The following is a 19,431-nucleotide window of genomic DNA, read 5'->3' as shown; positions in this document are numbered from 1 at the left end:
CCTTTAAGCCGCGCACACACTTAGTGGATTCATTATGTCGGACTCAACGCAGGTAACTCATAATCTGCAGTTGTTACTCCTGTCTCCTGACAAAAACATTGCATGCAGCGCATGTAGAGTGTGGAAAGTTACTAGAGCGCGCAGCCGCGCGTCTCTCACAAGGAACGTCATGGCAGTGATTGACAAGCCAGAGGGCCAATCCGCGCACGTCTCTCACAATGGCAGTGATTGACAAGCCAGAGGGCCAATCGTTCACGTGATGATTGTCCTCAGCATGAAAAGATGGGTCTCAAAATCATACAGTCACTGCTGGAAAGGGTTCAAATATGCAAAAATGCTGGAAAACTGAAGAATCTGCTGGACCTGGATATATTTTCTGAAGAACAGAGCTCAGTTTAACTGTTCAGAACAAACAAGAGACTCATGAACAATCATCACAAAAACAAACGTTGTACAAAAGTTGTAGATCATCCAGGTAACCACACACAGTATTAAGAATCAATGGTTCACATACTTATGAATGTGGTTATTTTAATAAATTCAGCTATTTTTGTTTTGTCTTGTGGATTATATGTAAACATCTTTTATGTAAAATATTTCAGGGCAGTATTAAAAACAATAACATGCATTTTGTATTATCTCCCTTATTTTGTTAAATTATTAACATTTTCAAAGATTCTGCAAGTGGTTCACAAACTGTATATGGCAGATCTTTTAAGGACACACACAGTCTTAACTTAAATAACCTCCCCAAGAATGGCCCAGCTCTCTCCCATATTTTATTATCCAGGACATCATTTTAAATCTCAGTTTCCCATGACTCCCATATCAGAGTCAAAATCAAATTATGGAAATTCCTGCTAGGAAACAACCAGGCCACTGGGCTGGTTTACAACTGTCCTCAGAGTTCAAGGCCTTGTAAAGTCAGCTCACAGACCACCAGAGCACAGTCAGTATGTATTAGGTCACCTCAGAACAGTCAGACACAGGGACACAAATATTCCCAAAGCCACAGTTGCTGATAGACCAGTACGTCATGCTGTGCCGTTCGTGTTAATGTGTTTGGAATCTCAGATATTAGCTTTGAGTCAGACCTGACGTTTGCTTAACAAGGCTTAGTGGTTACAAATCTTGGCTGGTAACCAAGAAGGCAGATTTTGTGTACTTTTGATGACAAATTGGGATACAACTTGCCAGAAAATGCTACTTTATGCTACTAAATTTATGAATTGATAGGCTTGCACAACTACAATACATTTTTATTTAGTTAACGGTAATGTCTTTAATATGTAAAATTTTGCTTCTCTTGTCTTTGTTTCTTCCTGTATAGTGTTGTGATCTGGGATATCATGCCTCTCTGAACCGAGCTTTGCGGACCTACCTCTCGGCTGAATATAACCTGGAGACGTCTCGTCACGAGGGTCTGGACATCATTGAGAACGCAGTGGACAGTCTGGACCCCCGTAGTGACCGCCAGCGTTTCATGGAAATGTACCCTACCGCGTTCTGCCCACCCGTCAAATTTGAGTTCCAGCCACATATGGGAGATGAGGTCAGATTTAAACAAAGCCTTACCAACACACCCACGTACATATGTACACATACACAGTAGCAACCACATTGACACCCAATGTTTGGTTAAGTTACATCTTAACACCCTGTAAGCTGAGATGAGGTTTTATGGGTTTATTTTCTTAACAGTCTGTTGTATTCTGTATCTTTTTTTTTTTTCTAATCACTTATGTTGACATTTACCAAGTATTTCAGAGCGCTCGAATGTGTCTGGCTTCCGCTGCCATCCGCTTCCAATTATTTTAGCTGTACAAAAAATTTTTTATGCAGCTTATATTGCAAACTAGTATTTGTTATCATATTATTTTAATATATTATTGTAGTAATTATATACACACTGGTTTGTAGCGCAAATAGATTTACTCTTTACTGCACTTTATTTACCTATGATGGATAATGAATTGAAAGTCTCGCACATTCCCAGAAAATTGCATACTACCATGTTGTAAAATAAGGTGGATGAAATAAATTCAAGTTGTTAATTTATTATTTATAAATTATTTGATTATTCACAGAAAGTCAAGAACGTTACTGCTTTAAATGTGATATTGCGATTTAAAAAACAAACAAACAATAAAATAAATTTTAAAAAGTTGATACAATTTTAAAAATATTTTTGAAAGAAGTCTCTCATACTTTTATATGGCTGCATTTATTTGAGCAAAAATACTGAAATATTATGAAGTACTGTTAAAATTTAAAATAACGGTCTCATATTTTAATATATTTTAAAATGTAATTTATTCCTGTGTTGGCAAAGCTGAATTTTCAGCATCATTACTCCAGTCTTCAGTCACATGATCCTTCAGAAATCATTCTAATATGCTGATTTGCTGCTCAAGAAACATTTCTTATCCTTAATGTGGAAAACAGTTGTGCTGTCCAGGATTTTTTGATGAATATGAAGGTCAAAAGAACAGCGTTTATTTAAAATAGCAATCTTTTGTAACATTATAAATGTATTTACTGTCACTTTCAATTATTTTAATGCATTATTGCTGAATAAAATGATTAATTTCTTTTAAAAAAAATCTTACTGACCTTTGAATGGTTGTTTGTATGTGATAGAGACATGAATATGTACTGCATAGTAGGACTGACCCAACACCCTTCACCTTCCAAATAACCTGTAAGCAGACGTTATATTTCATTTTAACATGCACCTCCCATCCGCTGGAACATCCATTAACCTCACGTTAATCTTGTCTCTGGCCATGGTGAAGCATATGAGATCATACAGGATACAGAATGGAGAAAAGCGCCTTAATGAAATTCTGAATTATATGCGGTCAGGATTGCTTCATATCCTTCTTTTATTGAGTCTCAGCTGGCAGCGTAATGTTTACACAGAGCGCTGAGAGCAAATCATATTGCATGTCTCACCCTCAAGCAGTTTTTAGAGAGTGTTTATTGCATTTATTCTCACTAATTGGCCATTTTGTCACTGATATCATGTCTGTGCATGGTTTACAACCTGTTGTTTTGTGATCATGCCTGTGCTCTCTTGGTCAATAAAAGCAGCTGGGGTTTTGCTTCATAAGAGACCGTTATAATGCTTTTGCCAGGTGTTGGTTATTTGTTTGAATCTGAGAATCCTTCTTTAGGGAGCTATGTTCTATGAGAGCAGGTTCTCTAAAGGCGGTTGTCATCTTGCTTTCTTGTAATTGGAAGTCTTTGTTTTTTTTTTGTTTTTTTTTTTCAGGTGTGTCAGATCACGGCCCAGCCTCCCGTGCAGGCAGAACTCCTCCTGAGGTTCCAGCAATTGCAGTCCCGCCTGGCCACCCTAAAGATCGAGAATGAAGAGGTAAGGTCACCCAAGTGCTGCCAGAAATTTAAAGTTCTTCAAAATGACATTTACAACCAAGTTTTAACCAAGTCCCTCTTATTTACAGTATATAGGGCCTTATGATTTCTGCAGTGCCAAAAACACTGACTGAATCACGGAATTCAGTCATAAAAATGGAATTTACTGTATAATGTGAAAAATATCCTCATATCATATACACCCAGAAACTTAAGTCTTCATGACAACCCAGGTTTACCTTGAAGGAGTTGTGACAGAAATATTTTATTGTACAGTAGAATTATCAAAGCTTTATTTTTTAGAGCAATATTGCAAAATTTTTCTTCCATGTTTTAATTTTAACAATAAACCTCTGTTGTGCAGCACTTAATTAACTTAGTTAATTTTTCATTTGATTACATTATAAAAGATAATTTAAATAAATATTTTATACCTCGATTTGATTGCCAACATTTTTATAATACATTTTTATTAAGTCATATAACTTATATAACATATAACAGAAAATTTTTGAAAAGATATAAAATTTCACAGGACTCTATTATTGTAAAAACAATGTAATAAATCAAATCTATGAATCAATAAGTTTTATCAATTCAATAAATTAAGACATGCTTTCTGGTTATTAAAATTTTATCAAATTTAAAACCATTAAAACGTAATCCAGAAATATTAAAATGGTGGGGAAAAAAACAGAATTTAGGAAAATAAAATGGATTTCATAGGGCCTTAGAAATTAAGATTTTTAAACTTTGTCTTTCTTTAAAATTTGTCTTTTTTTTTTAATTGTTGTTAAATTGTATGTTTTATTATTTCGAATAATTAAAGGTGCTGTATGTGATTTCTTAAATTCATTGTTGAACACTGTTGACATTTGAAATAAACCCAAACAAACCCACCCCTCTCTTCATTGCTCCGCCTCTAAAACTCACACTCCAATCCTAACCACCCTGCTCCGAGTCTGTCGCGAACCCCGGCCCGATCGCTGCTGGCATGCGAGACAAATACCTCATTCAGCGGGCGTCGGTGTGCAGTAGTTTAACTCTTACACACGCAATGAACATGGATGTCTGTTAATCACAGCTGACCTGCAATAAAATGCTTCACGAAAAATAAAGCACAGAAGATGATGAACGAACGACAAGGAAGCACAAAAAAAAATTAACAAATTACACAACAGTAAATACAAAAAAGAGTTTGTTGTTAATCGCCAACAACACAGCAGAACCCAAACCCAGTGTAACTCACATGAGAGCAGCCTCTGTGTCTGTTTTCAGGCCTTCCCACTTAGCTCTCTCCAGCGCTGGAAAGTTTTTCTAATATAAACACAGGTCCTAAAGCGCTTGCCCAGTCATAAACCTTCATTCCAGTGATATTCTTTCGAGCTCTTTTGTGTCCCATCTCTCGTTCTGCAGGTTTTTTTTCTTTTTCTTGCTCGTTCTCTCTCCTCGACCATAATACGCCCCCTAATGCTGATTGGTTACACGTTGTTGTTGGTATCGGCCCGACTAACTTCCAAACAGTGTATTTGAAATAATACTAAATCCACCTTTAAAAATGCTTTTTAAATACTAACATTTAATTTAACTATTAAAACGGAACCAGAAGTGAGTCCAGAAGTGAGTATTGGGTAATGTAGTCCAAGGGGTGAAAACAAGAGTCCAGGATGGAGTGCCCTCTAGTGGCTGACTAGGGCACTCTCACTAGTGATCATGACACCATCTGCCATCTTTTCGCTGTTTTCCTTCCTTGCTTGCTTGTCTGATGATCCAGATGTTTTGCCCTTGTCTAATGCTTGAACATGAGCTGGCATATGCAAATATTGGGGGCGTACACCCCGACTGTTACGTAACAGTTGGTGTTATGTTGAGATTCACCTGTTCTTCGGAGGTCTTTTAAACAAATGAGATTTATATAAGAATGAGGAAACAATGGAGTTTGAGACTCACTGTATGTCATTTCCATGTACTGAACTCTTGTTATTCAACTATGCCAAGATAAATTTAATTTTTAATTCTAGTGCACCTTTAAAAGTAGGCTACTTTCAATAAAAGTTCATATTAGGAATGCTTTTAGCTGTGTTGCTATGCGTCATGAGTAAGCAAATGAGTAGGCGAACACTCTGTCTAGAGCAAACGTGAGCGTCTCGATTAAAATAAACCCATTCAACGTATCTGCACCAGGTGCATTTATGACACAACATACTTTTAAAGTAAACATTATAAACGGTACATTTGTCTTTCTGAACTAGTGCATGATGATGCTGTAGGATATTGCATCAATTGTAGCGCATTTCTTTCTCTTCGCCCCTTTCTCTTTGACGTGTTCATGACCCATTTAGTCTTTGAAGGTCGAAATGAAGCAAATTGCTTGCACTTCTGTAACCAAAGCTGAATTTCCATGTAACTCGTCATTGGTGATCCCACACCAGTTTAACACACCCCAAACACTCGCAAGAGGCTGAGCTGGAAAGAGATTGACGGATGTTTTGATGGTGATTGTGGGGGGCTCAATGTTTATACTTTAGGGGGAGATAAACCCATGAATGGCATACTAATAGTGGTCTTACATTTAAGACTTTCCCAGAAATTAGCGTGCAGTTCACTTTGGGTTATAAAGCATCTGCTTAATAACAATTGCATCAGATGATCACCAGGGCTTAAATGGTTTTGTTCATTTCAGCTGACGTTGAACTGCATAATTGAATTTGAAAATCTTGTTTAATAACTTAGCCAAGTCCAGGAGCACACAACCCGTATCTTCCTGTTGCATTAGAGCGAGACAGCTTTGCAGTGTGTTTGCTTAATTGAGTTGGCAGGAGCTGATCGTAAAAGAGGCTTTGGGAGGACTTACAAGAAATAGTTTTTTTTCCTCCCTGCAGAGTTTTCACTGTCCTCCAGATAACCTGCGTGACGCACAGAGAAGCTTCTCTCAGTGACACCATCTTCCTTTTCTTCTTTCTGACTGTCTGTCTTTTTCACATTTTATTATCTCTCCGCCAAGTCTGCAACATTTTAATCAGTTTTCAAGTCGAATACTCTGGCTGCTGCTGGATAAAAAAAACCACTCGGTCAGAAAGATGGAGGAGTCTGGCTTTGTTCTTGGCTTTATCATGTCCATCTTAGATGAACAAGTGTCTTACATCTGCCCTCTTCTTCTCTTATCTCCTTCCTGTTATTTCTCTACCATGATTCTTTTTCTCAATTTTGACAGGCAGAATCGGAATTTGGCACTGAGTACGTCCATGTGATAAAGATGATGTGTATTGTTGTTCCTGCACAAATTTGACATAACTTGTTATGAGATCTATCTGCATTATGCTGTTTCGAAAATGGTCGGTTCTGTATAAATATTGTTGCTCCAGGCGGTGCTGTTGTTGTAGAGCTTTAGTATTTTGTGGACTTTCACCACAAAGTGCTGATAAATCATCTGCTATGTAGAACGATTGCTCAGGCCACTGTCAGTGTTGTCATGGTAGCTAAACGATTCTGGAAAAATGGCCAGCTAACTGAAATGTTGCAGGTTGTAGTATAAATATCAGTCTCTGTAAAAAATGAAAGAGACTCATGAAACATTTCAAAGAAGGTACAGTAAGTCCAAATTTTGCATCTTATTGTCAGGGTTATGTTTAATTCAGTTTAGTTTCATTGCGTTTTGGTTTCATTTTCCCTCTTCCCGTTTTGCCCGATGATGAAATTCGCGTCATGCACACTGTATGCTGACCCTCATGTACATGTAAAAAGTGAACTATACTTTGGGCTTTATTCTAAGTGTGTGGAGAGCCTGAATGCTGTTTGAATACATTTCAGATTTTTTTTTTACTTTTGCTTTCAGAATCAAAGTGCAAACTTATCATTAGAGAATTGTATTTGTTTAGTATTTATTTTATTTAAATGTTTATTTATTTATCTATTTATTTGCTGTATTCTATTATTTATTTATTAATCATTATATATATATATATATATATATATATATATATACAGTGGGTACAGAAAGTATTCAGACCCCCTTAAAGGGGTGGTTACATGTTTTTTTTCTAGGCTTGATTGTGTTTTGGGTGCACAGTTTAACATGTGTTAATGCTTCGTTTTTTTTAAATGCTGTATTTTTCATATATTTTATCTTAATTCTACACCTCTGTTTCCACTGTCATATGAACGGCTCGTTTGACTTCCTGCTTCTATGAAGCCGCTCCCTCCGACATACGCAATGTGCTCAGATTGGTCAGCAGGTTGGTTACTGGCCCAGTCTGTCGTGATTCGCTGAAGCGTCCAGAAACGCCACGCCCCTTACCATTTGTAGTTACGCGCTTAGGTGGAAAGTAAATAATAGCGCCTACATTGCTGTATCAAATTGAGCCAAATCAGACCCAGATGAAGAGGAAAAAGTAGAACCTCTGCAATCGCGGCTTTTGAAGGATGTTTATGAATGGTATTTCATTTAGTATTTGTGTCAAAGTGTTTAGATAAGCTGTCACTGCTGTTTGTTAGCTTTCAATATAAAGTTTTATCCTGATTAAAGCTTTCCTGTAGTAAATACATGCCTGAGTAGTCGCATTTTTGTAAAGGTAGCGTTTAATTTATAGCATGAACAACTGTTTGTCTATGAACATAGACGTTTGTTGGTGTTTGTTGCACTAGAATTTAGCTAACTGGCTAGCAAAAACGAGTTGCTCTTTGTATACGTCCTAGATGCATTAAAAATAGCAACAGAACTATAACATTACGTTTAAAAGACAAACAATAAAACGTACTTACAGTTTGGGGCTGATAAACAGCAGCTTCTGCTTTTAAAGTGGGAACAGCTTCATCTTTCAGTAAAAGTCTTTGTGTAAATCCAGCATTAAACTCGTGTAGATTCAGGAAGCTGTCTTCAGCGCCGCATCCAGTGTAGAAAATATCACAGATTATAATGGGTTCTATATCTTTTGATGCGTCGCGTCGCACAGCTCGCGTTCGGTGTAAACAACTCTTCCGCTTTCATTATGCTGCGGCAAATGGCCTCGCCCACTTTGTTGCGTGTTCCCGGGGGCAGTGTTTATGTAATAGCAAGGGTTTATGATGTCACCAACCCGGGAAGAAGCTCGTTGTAGTCCAAACCACCCGTTTTTGTAGGCAGTTAACTGCCATAACTTTAAAAGACAATATCTCCGTGTGCATTGAACTTTCAGCGCTGTAACTTTGCAGATACTGTTTATGCTCAAGCAGCAACATTACACACTAACTAAAGTTAAAAAAGTGAAATCGCATGCAACCACCCCTTTAAATTTTTCACTCTTTATTATATTGCAGCCATTTGCTAAAATCATTTAAGTTCATTTTTTTCCTCATTAATGTACACACAGCACCCCATATTGACAGAAAAACACAGACTTGTTGACATTTTTGCAGATTTATAAAAAAAAAAAAGAAAAACTGAAATATCACATGGTCCTAAGTATTCAGACCCTTTGCTGTGACACTCATATATTTAACTCAGGTGCTGTCCATTTCTTCTGATCATCCTTGAGATGGTTCTACACCTTCATTTGAGTCCAGCTGTGTTTGATTATTCTGATTGGACTTGATTAGGAAAGCCACACACCTGTCTATATAAGACCTTACAGCTCACAGTGCATGTCAGAGCAAATGAGAATCATGAGGTCAAAGGAACTGCCTGAAGAGCTCAGAGACAGAATTGTGGCAAGGCACAGATCTGGCCAAGGTTACAAAAAATTTCTGCTGCACTTAAGGTTCCTAAGAGCACAGTGGCCTCCATAATTCTTAAATGGAAGACGTTTGGGACGATCAGAACCCTTCCTAGAGCTGGCCGTCCGGCCAAACTGAGCTATCGGGGGAGAAGAGCCTTGGTGAGAGAGGTAAAGAAGAACCCAAAGATCACTGTGGCTGAGCTCCAGAGATGCAGTCGGGAGATGGGAGAAAGTTTTAGAAAGTCAACCATCACTGCAGCCCTCCACCAGTCGGGGCTTTATGGCAGAGTGGCCCGAGGGAAGCCTCTCCTCAGTGCAAGACACATGAAAGCCCGCATGGAGTTAGCCAAGATGGTCAGAAATAAGATTCTCTGGTCTGATGAGACCAAGATAGAACTTTTTGGCCTTAATTCTAAGCGGTATGTGTGGGGAAAACCAGGCACTGCTCATCACCTGTCCAATACAGTCCCAACAGTGAAGCATGGTGGTGGCAGCATCATGCTGTGGGGGTGTTTTCCAGCTGCAGGGACAGGACGACTGGTTGCAATTGAGGGAAAGATGAATGTGGCCAAGTACAGGGATATCCTGGACGAAAACCTTCTCCAGAGTGCTCAGGACCTCAGACTGGGCCGAAGGTTTACCTTCCAACAAGACAATGACCCTAAGCACACAGCTAAAATAACGAAGGAGTGGCTTCACAACAACTCCGTGACTTTTCTTGAATGGCCCAGCCAGAGCCCTGACTTAAACCCAATTGAGAATCTCTGGAGAGACCTAAAAATGGCTGTCCACCAACATTTATCATCCAACCTGACAGAACTGGAGAGGATCTGCAAGGAGGAATGGCAGAGGATCCCCAAATCCAGGTGTGAAAAACTTGTTGCATCTTTCCCAAAAAGACTCATGGCTGTATTAGATCAAAAGGGTGCTTCTACTAAATACTGAGCAAAGGGTCTGAATACTTAGGACCATGTGATATTTCAGTTTTTCTTTTTTAATAAATCTGCAAAAATGTCAACAATTCTGTGTTTTTCTGTCAATATGGGGTGTTGTGTGTACATTAATGAGGAAAAAATGAAATTAATTGATTTTAGCAAGTACCTGCAATATAACAAAGAGTGAAAAATTTAAGGGGGTCTGAATACTTTCCGTACCCACTGTGTATGTATGTATGTATATATATATATATATATATATATATATATATATATATATATATATATATATATATATATATATATATATATATATATATATATATATATATATAATAATTTATTTTATTGTACTATGAAATTTGGCTGATCAAATAAATTATACAGAAATTTAAATATTTAATTGACCTTTTTTGGGTATTGTCTCATGTTAAAACAGTGATTTTCCTTAAAAGTGTGTTTATTAGGTTATATATTGTTACTGTCAAATTGATAAGAATATTGTGAAATAAATATCTGTTAATACTTATCAGCTATTTTGCAAAGAAAAAAAAGTTTTTAAAAATTGATACAAAAATAAATAATATATTTTCTTTTTACTGTTTATTTAAAATGTGGAAATTTGCATTGACACCTTACATTTTGGAACTGACACAAGAGGGAACAACATTCCAGGATTGTTCTCCATATAGTGGACTTCAACAGTTACCAACGGGTTGAAGGTCCAAATTGCAGTTTCAGTGTAGCTTCAAAGGGTCTTATCTAGCAAAACGATCAGTCATTTTCTAAAAAAAAAAAAAAAAAAAAAAAATGTGGATACTTTAGAGTAGAGCCCTTTGAAGCTGCACTGAAACTGCAATTTGGACCTTTAACCCATTTGTAACCATTGAAGTCCACTATATGGAGAACAGTCCTGGAATGTTTTCCTCAAAAACCTTAATTTCGATGACATGGGGGGAGAGTTTATCAGGAAATTTTAATTCTGAAGTGAAATAATTCTTTAATTACCAAACGGCACTGTTATCAAGTGCCTGTAATTTGTAAATGACCAAATATCATTTGAATAATCAGCCTAGCCTTTGCGTGTGCTAAATAACAAGCATGTGTGCTAAATGACAACTGTTAGACTGACCAGGCTGAAAGGAAGTAGACACACACAGTAAGAGGATGTGAGGTCAGGGTACTTCCTGGTTTCTCCAGATGGCTTAAAGCATCTTTTTGACATCAGACTCAAGGTCTGTGAGGAACCTCACAGGATACTGGACACAGTGTTATATTTTTGTGCAGCTGTTTCCTAGAACCTTCACTGTATTAGAGGATAAAAGAAATTACCTGATGAATTCTTTATGCATTATAGCATAACCGTTTTAAACTAAGCTTTGGCTCATCCTCAAACACACCTTTATCAGACACAAAGGAAGAATATGTCTGTCAGTTAGAGCTTCCTGCTTCATCCTTTCATTTTTATTCAGCAATTATCCTGCTGTCACCTCTTCTTTTTTTCATTCTTTTTCTCAAGCTCATAATTGAATAATGTAAATAGTGTTTGCTGTAGAGATTAGGGTGAGATTGGAGTTCTCAAAGGGGAACATTTGACATTGTTATCTCTTGACTTTCTGTCCCACTCCCTTTATCTTTCTCTCCCGCCTTCCTTTCCTTCTCCAGTGGATATTCTGTTCACATCAAACACTAAAACCCCACTAAGGCACTGCACAGTTCTCCATTGGAAGTGTCTGTTTGTTTTGCAGGAGATAAACCTCTGGGAGGCACATCAAACGCTGGGAGATCTGTGCTCTTCTCCTGCTGCTCTGTGAAGCACTGATTCTCTGATTGCGGCCCTCTTTGCTGCCTTTGTACTGATAATCGGGCCCTTCTGTTAGTGCTAATACTGAGTGCTACAGATGTGCCAAAATATCATCTTTGTTCAGTGCCTTCTTATTACGTTGAGTAGCTTGTTCGTCAGACACATATTGCTATATAAGATACCTATATTTCATTATGTATATCAGATTTTGCACATTCCATCAATGATATCAAAGTTTCAAAAATTGACCTGGAAGGTAGTATGCATACTCTGACAGGTTAGCGATATCGCTTGTATACAGGCGATTTGGTTCGAATTTGGCTTGGGTAACTTTTCCAATCCCACTTGCCACTGTTCTCCGCATCATTTCCTGTCTGATTTTTAGAATGTCGTTATGAATAAAATAACAATAATTCAAATATCAAATCTAACAAAGTTTCTTGTCATTTCTAACTATTGAATATACATCTAATGATCTTTAAAGCATCTTATAATGTAAAAATAATACTGACGATGCATTTGAAAAGTCAAATTTTATAAATGAAACCTGTATTATTTATTTTATTTGTTACTATTTTTATTTTTATTTTTTATTCACATGCTCCCACTGAGGGATTGACAAGCATTCAGGTTCTTTTTCTCATTTTTCATCTTGCCTAAACTACTTTCTGCCATTTTTTTTTTAATATTTATTTTTTTATATTTATATTTGTTTTATTTTATAAGTGATGCACACTACATAGGATCTCAAACGACACACTTTGAAAGTAGGGCTTAGCTGAGTTTTTTTTTTTTTTAATCAGCAGGAGCATAGTTTATCTTTAGCATTCATGTCTTTAACCACCTATGGCTTAAAAAAAAAAAAGCTGAAGGGCCCAGGCTTTTCAAGCAGTATGAAAGTTTGCATAAAATGGAAGTTGCGATAGTCTCGTCTTCCCTATTGTGACTTATATCCAAGTCATGGTGACTTGAGATACTTTAAAAAAAAAAAAAAAAAAAAAAAATTCAAAACTCAACTAATTTTCCATGTCATTTCATTTTGACTGCTTTTATGTCCTTGAAACTGAACTCTTCCCTTCCCCCTTGACTCAGTTTACCTCTGTGTAACCTGTCTACCTTTGTTATGGCAGAACTGAGTCTCACTTTCCCAGTAACAAACATCCTTTAAGACAGTTGCGGTATGTCATTCATAAAGGCCCTTTTCAAAACCAAACCACAGACCGATTAACGGGCTTAAAAACTGTGATCATCTCTCAATGTTTCAAGTTCCCACATCAGGCTGATGAATCACAAGTGGAACAGTGACATGGATCCATACGGTTTTAGGTGTGACTGTTGGTTTCCATCGACTTGTATGTCATACACAATTGATTCGAGGAATGATTCAGACTGAATGGGACAATGAGAGATATGAGCTCACTGTGTGATGGTACTACCATGGTTTTATGTTGCATGATATTGTGCGGTGGTGATACTCACTGTGGTTGTATGACATCATCTATTTCCATTCAAAGTTGCAAATTTATCTTGTGTGCAAAATTGGAATATTGAAAAAAACATTTGCAAATATAACACCATTTCCATCCCATGTTCAGGAGAACAAAATCATCACTTACTGGGAAATAAAAATGGAAGATGCTGCAATCAGGGAAGCCACTTTGGCTCTTTTTTCGTACATCATAAAATGTGCATCGTACAGTGTGCAGATGAAACACAATAAATGCTCTCAGGTGAGGTATACCCAACAATTTTGATAACAGTTTTTGGCTCAGGCATTTTGAAATGACCAAACAAACATTTGTGATGTTGTGCAATAAAATTGGTCCACTGGTTAGTCCAGTTATCCAATCACATCCTCTGTTGGGGCAAAGTTTAATGAGTTTTTTTCTTTTTTTTCACATTAAGGGATTTATTTGGTAGTTTGTGCATGTCTTTTTATTGAATAGAAAAAATCTGATTCACTTAAGCACATACGTTTTTTTGTTTTGTTTTTTTTTGTTTTTTTTTGAGGATTTTTAGAATTTATGTGCATCTTTGTGTTTCCTTCCAGTGGGATTTTTGTGTGGCATCTCAAAAATAGGTGGATGGAAACATTGCTATTGTCTATTCGTGTATAGGTATGTTTTATAGTGTTGTGCAAGAAGATTGCAGTGTTTGTGCAAACAGAAAAGGCTATGCTTACTTTCCAAACTGTGTATGTGAGAGGAAGAGAGCTTGTCAGCGTGAGAGAAATTTGTTCTTCCATACTGTGCAGATTCTTTCAGCAGATGAACAAATGCTTCCACTGAGCGATTGCACCAGCTTTCAACATCTTTTCCTCATCTTTTTTTTTTTTTTCATTGGCATCTCCCTTTAACCATTTTATGTGGTTATATTATTATGGTTTAATTAGGCCTGGTAGTTTATTAAATATTGTAATTGGGTTAAATTACATGATATGCTAATTAGATATATACAAATGTATCAGAGGTAATCATATATATCAGTATTTGTTGAGAAATACCCCTGAAGGATGATAATTAAAGCATTGAACACACATTAAAGCTGCAGACTGCAGTGCGTAAGTTTTACCTCTCTGTTGTTTGAAACCTTTGATTTCAGATATTTGCAGAATTATCATCTTTAAGTGGGTTGTGCATCGACACGGCTCCTTAGCACGGATCTAATGTTTTGAAGAGAATGTGTGGCTGTCAGTCACCACACTGGTGTGGATACTGTACAGTTACTTCCAAATCACAGATTGTAGTCTTGGAAGTATGACCAAAATAAGAATTTTCACCAGAAAATGTAATCTGAACAAGTAAGATGTCTGCCACTTTTGTTCTGACCAACTGAGGAAAAAAAAAGCATTACAATAAATCACACTACCAATGGTGATTAAATCTAATGATCGCTTATCTCAGATCACATCAAACTCAAATTATTATTGTTACACTTTGTTCTCAAATTGTTAACATTAGTAACATCAGCATTGTGTGACTGTGTGTAGTGTGTATTAGTGTTACCTGTAGATTTCAATTTCTGTACAGTCTAATATCTTATTGTCCATTTGTCATACTATACAATCTGCCATCAAAATAAGAAAAGGCTATAAATTATCCGTTAATGTTTCCATTAATGTTAATGATCCATCCATTAATGATTTCCATGATTCCATTCTCACATGCGATATAGCTTACTTACTTAATTTCCCGTGGAAACCTACCAGTACCATTTGTATTAGAAAACCTTATTATAAGCATACCGCTGTGAATCGGAAAAGTACAGAAGAGGATTAGGGCCAAGCAATAATAAAAAAATAAAACCATCTCGAGATTATAGTTGTTAAATTTCGAGAAAAAAATCATTAAATTTCGAGAAAAAAGTCGAAATAAAATGTTGAGAATAAAGTCATTAAATTACGAGAAAAAAGTTGTTAAATTATGAGAAAAATGTTGTTAAATTTCAAGAAAAAAGTCGAGATAAAATGTTGAGAATAAAGTCATTAAATTACGAGAACAAATTCGTTAAATTATGAGAAAAATGTCGTTAAATTTCGAGGAAAAAAATCGAGATAAAATGTTGAATAAAGTCATTAAATTATGAGAAAAAAGTCGTTAAATTATGAGAACAAATTTGTTAAATTATAAGAAAAATGACGTAAAATTTAGAGAAAAAAGTCGAGATAAAATGTTGAGAATAAAGTCATTAAATTATGTGAATAAAGTCATTAAAATACGAGAACAAATTCGTTAAATTACGAGAAAAAAAGTTGTTAAATTATGAGAACAAATTCGTAATTTAACGAATTTGTTCTCATAATTTAACGACTTTTTTCTTATAATTTAATGACTTTATTCTCAACATTTTATCTCAACTTTTTTCTCGAAATGTAACAAGTTTTTCTCATAATTTAACAAGTTTATTCTCAACATTTTATCTCAACTTTTTTCTCGAAATGTAACAACTTTAATCTTGAGATGGTTTTATTTTTTTTATTATTGCTTGGCCCTAATCCTCTTCCGTAGAAAAGAGATAGTTTTGAACACTGGTTGGTTAATAATTTTTAACCAAAAAATATTATGGACTGCAGCTTTAAAAAAGTGGCTTTATATTGTTTATATTATTCATCAAAGCCTGTCACTGGTCTACAGAAAATTCACTTTGTGATCTGTCCCTCTTGGTATATACAGTTCCAGACATTTATAATTGTATGATAATGTTGCATGTCTGAAACTGGAAAGTTACAGAAATGAATCCTCAAGGGCAGCCTATCAAATGAATGATGTTCCCTTGGGTCATCTTCCTCTCCCCTCGCGCTAAATTGATTTTGTTGGTCTGGTGTCTTGCTCAAGGATTGCTATTAGTCACAGAGCACATGTCAAGCAGAGATGGTCAGAGGATCCCCCCCGTCACTTATTTGGTGCCTAATGTGTTTTTCTAGCACTTTTGTTCCTCTTATTATCACTTTTGCATTGACACATGTTATTGTCAGTAAATGTTGCAGGAATATTCTGGAATGAAATTGAGTTGGATTGTCTCTGTTATACTGTACTCTTAGCTGCTATCGCTATCATGCGACTGTGGCATCCCTAGTAAAAATGTTCTCCTATTTCAGATCAAGAAAACCTCAGAGGCCACTCTCACTACCATCCAGGACATGGTGACCATCGAGGACTATGACGTGTCGGAATGTTTCCATCACAGCCGCTCCACTGAATCGGTCAAGTCCACTGTGTCGGAAACCTACCTCAGCAAGCCAAGCATCGCCAAGAGACGCGCCAACCAACAGGAGACCGAGCAGTTCTATTTTATGGTTTGTTTGTTTTTCATGACATTTTTACGATAAATTTAAACAGTTCGTTTATTTAAATAAAAATGCTTAATATACATGATCTCAGGTTTTACCTTTAAACTGTGCACTATAAGAAGGTCATGCCAAACAATAAAGAAATCATGTTTTAATAATGTACACTACTGGTAAAAGATTCTTAAAATATTTATGAAAGAAATCTCATATGCTCACCAAGACTGCCTTTATTTTGTCAGAAATACAGTAAAACAGTAGTGTTGTCAAATATTATTGCAACTGGTTTTCAGTTGTTATTGGTGCTCAATTATGAATAATATTTTTTATAAATATCAGTAAAAACAGTTATTGCTGCTTAATATTTTTGTGGAAACCTTGATGCATTTTTCTTCAGGATTCTTTGATGAATAAAAAGTTCAGCATTTATTGAAATGGATTTTTTTTTTTTTTTTTTTTTTTTTTACATTATAGATGTCTTTACTCTCTCTTTTGATCTATTTAATACATTCTTGCTGAAATAAAAGTATTAATTATTTTAAAAAAAAATCCTTATTGCTCTAAACTTTTGAATGGTAGTGTTTCACAATTTCCACAAAAAGCAGCTAAAACTGTTTTCAACATTTAATAATAATAAGAAATGTTTCTTGAGCACCAAATCAGCATATTAGAGTTTCTGAAGTATCATGTGACACTGAAGACTGGAGTAATGTTCCTGAAAACTCAGGAAAAAAATCACATTTTAAAAAAATATTAAAATAATAAATATATATATTTTAAAATGTTATTTTTACTGTATTTTGATTAAATAAATAAAGCCTTGATGCACATAAGAAACCCACACCGGTAGTGTGTGTGTATATATAGTGTTTTTTATTATTTTTTATTTATTTTAATTTTAATTGTATTTAATTTTAATTGAATTAATGTATTATTTTTGTTATTGTTGTTGTTATTATTATTATTATTATTATTATTATTATTATTATTATTATTTTGAGGGGAGAAAAACTAATTAGTTTCATGGCTGGTAACAAATATTTATGGCTGATAAATTCTCTCAATTTGCTTGCCATTGGCAGGTATGCCAAAAAGTTAATTCTGGTTCTGTGCTTAAATCGCCCTGCTGTCAAATGTTTTTGTTCTCATGCTGGTCTCAATCGTGTCTTATCACAGAAGTTCCGTGAATATCTAGAGGGCAGCAATCTCATCACTAAGCTCCAGGCAAAGCATGATCTACTGAAGAGGACTCTTGGTGATGGTATTGTTTGCCTTTCTCTCTTTCTTCTTTCCTTCCAACATAGGGTCAGAACTTTAAACTGAAAATACACAATAAATGATGAAGGTACTTTGTAGCACATTTGGATCATAATCCTCTTAGCCAGTAAAAACCAGCAGGAAGATGCTCATGATGCAACCTCCTATTAACCTCATGTTAATTAATTGTGATAGTATGAAGGATTATAATTCCCTCATCATGTAGAAATCTGCTCATCATGTTGCCTCTTCGTGTTTTTGAGCCTGGGGCATTGTTGTGAACACCGCAGACTCTGCTCTTAGGGGCCACTGAGTGAACGGTGTGTGGGTGGGATCAACAGAGCTGTCAGGAACCATGTTCCCTGGCCTAAAATCAACCGTGTCTGTTTTTTAAAGATGTAGGCAGTAGTCTGCCTGCTGTATTCTGGCACTTTGATGAAATATTGTTATAGCTAAAAAGGTACCTGTAGCTAAAACTCTTCTTCTGCTACTGCAGTAGAAATTTAGATTTTCTCTACAAAACATAACAATGTCCTGAAGGTATATGTGTATGGATGTCCAGTTCCAGACAGATGGCTAGCTGTATGTGCTTTACTGAGCATAAACGAAAGCTTCCCCTGGGCCTCTGAAGAACTGTATTGTCATATTCTCTCTCTCTCTCTCTCTCTCTCTCTCTCTCTCTCTCTCTCTCTCTCTCTCTCTCAGGTTACCGGCCTGAATATGCTACTACAAGGTAAAAATCCTTGCCTTATTCAGTTTGTCTTGTTTTGTAACTTCAGCAACACTCTATCTATCTATCTATCTATCTATCTATCTATCTATCTATCTATCTATCTATCTATCTATCTATCTATCTATCTATCTATCTGTCTATCTGTCTATCTGTCTATCTGTCTATCTGTCTATCTGTCTGTCTATCTGTCTGTCTGTCAATATATCATTCTATCAGTCATTCTGTCTCTCATTCTTTCATTTTATTTGTCATTCTATTGTTGATTTTGTCATTATTTTGTCCTATCAGTCTTACTATCATTTGCTGTCCTTTTTTCATTCTCTGTCATTCTATTGTTCAATCTATTGGTATGTCTCATTCTGTCTGTTGTTATATCATTCTAGTTGTTATATCTGTCAATCGTTCTATTTGTTGTTCTCTCCATTGTTCTATCATTCTATCTGTCATTCTATCTTTCGTCTGACATTCTGCCATACTTTCTATCAGTTGTGTTGTCATTCTATGTATCTATCATACTGTCCATCCTTCTATCGGTCTTTCTTCTGTCGGTCTATCTGTCATTCTATGAATCTATTGTTCTATCCATCTTTCCATCTATTGTTTGTTCTATCATTCTGTCAATCTGTCATTCTGTCTGTAGTTCTATCTATTATGTCAATCGTTCTATTGTTTATTTATCAATCTTTCTATTGCTCATTCTATCTTTCTATCTTTCTATTGCTCATTCTATCTTTCTATCTGTTGTTCTACCTATTGACCTATATTTATATATTTCCTTTAAAGGGATAGTCCACCCAAAAATGAAAATTTGATGTTTATCTGCTTACCCCCAGCGCATCCAAGATGTA

General features: G+C 35.8%; 1 protein-coding gene across 5 annotated transcripts in view; it reads left to right on the top strand.

Moving 5' to 3' along the window:
• The window catches only part of srgap1a (SLIT-ROBO Rho GTPase activating protein 1a), a 130,159-nt gene that overhangs the window by 69,356 nt on the left and 41,372 nt on the right, over nt 1–19,431 (top strand). For 4 of the 5 annotated variants that reach the window (XM_067390122.1, XM_067390121.1, XM_067390124.1 and 1 more), the window contains 5 exons: nt 1,331–1,552; nt 3,275–3,376; nt 16,405–16,602; nt 17,770–17,854; nt 18,556–18,583. In XM_067390122.1, the coding sequence (XP_067246223.1) occupies nt 1,331–1,552; nt 3,275–3,376; nt 16,405–16,602; nt 17,770–17,854; nt 18,556–18,583 (635 nt within the window). The remainder of the gene's footprint in view (nt 1–1,330; nt 1,553–3,274; nt 3,377–16,404; nt 16,603–17,769; nt 17,855–18,555; nt 18,584–19,431) is intronic. The other variant, XR_010895519.1, reaches the window with a different exon arrangement.

The sequence above is a fragment of the Chanodichthys erythropterus genome, chromosome 7 (genome assembly GCF_024489055.1).
Source record: "Chanodichthys erythropterus isolate Z2021 chromosome 7, ASM2448905v1, whole genome shotgun sequence".
Classification (NCBI taxonomy): Eukaryota; Metazoa; Chordata; class Actinopteri; order Cypriniformes; family Xenocyprididae; genus Chanodichthys; species Chanodichthys erythropterus.
The sequence above is the reverse complement of the archived record's forward strand: the minus strand, read 5'-3'. Positions and strand labels throughout refer to the sequence as shown.